Source organism: Gobio gobio (genome assembly GCF_949357685.1).
Source record: "Gobio gobio genome assembly, chromosome: 9".
Classification (NCBI taxonomy): Eukaryota; Metazoa; Chordata; class Actinopteri; order Cypriniformes; family Gobionidae; genus Gobio; species Gobio gobio.
In genome coordinates, this window is record NC_137115.1 from 56,780,462 (window position 1) to 56,782,961 (window position 2,500).

General features: G+C 36.0%; 1 protein-coding gene across 2 annotated transcripts in view; it reads left to right on the forward strand.

Annotated features, from left to right (window-relative positions):
* fbn1 (fibrillin 1) overlaps window positions 1-2,500 on the forward strand; it is a 251,586-nt gene that overhangs the window by 822 nt on the left and 248,264 nt on the right. Inside the window, exons 2-3 of one of the 2 annotated variants that reach the window (XM_079825341.1) lie at window positions 1,341-1,414; window positions 1,581-1,766. In XM_079825341.1, the coding sequence (XP_079681467.1) occupies window positions 1,597-1,766 (170 nt within the window). In that variant the 5' untranslated portion in view covers window positions 1,341-1,414; window positions 1,581-1,596. Of the gene's footprint in view, window positions 1-1,220; window positions 1,415-1,580; window positions 1,767-2,500 lie in introns of those variants that run through there. The other variant, XM_079825340.1, reaches the window with a different exon arrangement.

Consider the following 2,500-nt stretch of genomic DNA (forward strand, 5'->3'; position numbering starts at 1 on the left):
ATACTAATTTAGGCTAAAATTCGACATAAAAAGTTGGAGTTATGACATACTAAGTCAAAATTGACCAAAATTCTGACTTAAGTCATAATCATGGCATATAAAAAAAATCGACATTTTAAACTTAAAAATTATGTAATATGACGACATCAGAAAAATCTAAATTATGACATACTAAGTTGAAATTCTTACTTAAAAGTCGTAATTATGACTATAAAAGCCGACATTTTAACTAAAAAAAGTCTTATGACATCATAGGAAAACTGAAAATTATGACATAAATCAATGTTTTGACTAAAATCCTCATAAATTGAGGCGCGCTAAATCCGATATACTAAATACATAATATATAAAATTATGACATTAAATCGATGTTGTGACTAAAATTCGATATAAAAAGGCGTAATTATGACATACTAATAAGTCAAAAATGATAAAATTCTGACTTAAAAAAGTAATAATCATGGCATAAACGTCGAAATTATGACACTAAATCGATGTTAATACAAAAATTCGATGTAAAAAGTTTGAATTATGATATACTAAGTCTAAATTCTTACTTAAAAGTTGTAATTATGACAGAAAATTCGACATTTTAACTTAAAAAGGCTTATGACATCAAATAAAAATCGAAATTATGACATGCTAAATCAATTGAGACTAAAATCCGATATTAAAAATCGAAATTATGACATTAAATCGATGTTGGAACTAAAATTCGATATAAAAAATGCGGAATTATGACATACTAAGTAAAAATTGATAAAACTCTGACTTAAAAAAGTAATAATCATGGCATAAACGTCGAAATTATGACACTAAATCGATGTTAAGACAAAAATTCGATGTAAAATGTTTGAATTATGATATACTAAGTCTAAATTCTTACTTAAAAGTTGTAATTATGACATAAAATTCGACATTTTAACCTAAAAAAGCTTATGATATCAAAGAAAAATCGAAATTATGATATGTTAAATCAATTGAGACTAAAATCCGAAATTATGACATTAAATCGATGTTGTGACTAAAATTCGATATAAAAAGGCGGGATTATGACATACTAAGTCAAAATTGACCAAAAATTATGTCTTAAAAAGTAATAATCATGGCATGTAAATCGAGATTATTCTTTGATGAATCTTTAACGGCACAAATGAAGCTCCTCACATCCGCCGCAGTGAAGTCTCGCGTGTTCTCGCGAGAGCGCGTCGGCTGCGGCTGGACGAGGTTTGAGTGGCGCAGCAGAATGAGCGCTGGTGCAGTAACGCAGCCGCTGCGCTTTGAGTTGCATCTCTGCACCGCCTTCACGCTCCTTCTCTCACTCTGACAACTTTTACCAGCCACTTTAAAGTCTTGATTACTGCACAGTTACTGGAGGAGACTTCATCTTCATCTTCTTCATCATCTGCTGGAGGTACAGAAACTTTCTTTCCCTTAGTTTTGCTTCTTTAGTTTATTTCTGTTCGTATTCTTGTTTACTTTCCACAAACACGTATAGCTAACACACACAGAGTTCCTCTCTTGCTCGGTCATTTGTGTTTTATCAGTTTTGTTATTAATGCGAGTTGTTGGTCGTGCAGCGGGAGCGAGCGCAGAATGAGGCGGCTGCTCGTGCTCGCGGCGGGAATCACAGCGCTCGTGTCGCTGTGTGTGTCTGCGCAGATGCTCGGCGCAGGCGCAGATGGAGCTGCGCAGACGCCTGACGCGGAGCGGCCGAGAGCGAGCCGAGCGAAGCGACGCGGCGGCGGGCAGGACGTGCTGAAGGGGTAACGCCATCTCTCCATCACTACACCACCATTAACACCACCATTAACACCAGCTCACGAGCGTTAACGGCTGTGGGAACCTTAGCTAGTGTCACAACAACACTAATAACCGTTTGGGTTTCATTAATTAGCGCATAGTTGTGTTGATTGTTTGTTTTGTAACATCTCAGAGTCTCGGAGAGAATAATCACACACTGTAAAATATGAGTAAATTATGGGGGAAATACTGAAAAGTGTATAAACAAGATAAACTACAGCAGGATATATAAATATATAGACCATAGGAGTTATATTAACTTTAAGTATTTATATAATTGTGTTCCTGTATTTGCTTTTTTCTTTATATTTTCTTTATTATTATTCTCATGTTCTTATTATGTTGGTTTTATACCGAGATCTTGATTGAAACTAATAATCCTAATAAAAAAAAGTATAGTTATAATAATAATACACCTAATAAATACACACACACACATTCATACGCGGACACACTCACTCACTCACTCACATGTTCACACACACACACACACACACACACACACACACACACACACACACACACACACACACACACACACACACACACACACACACACACACACACACACACACACACACATTCATACAAAGACTCTCACACACATGCACACACACACACACACACACACACACACACATTCATACGCGCACACACACACACACACACGCACACAGACATTCATACGCAGACACAC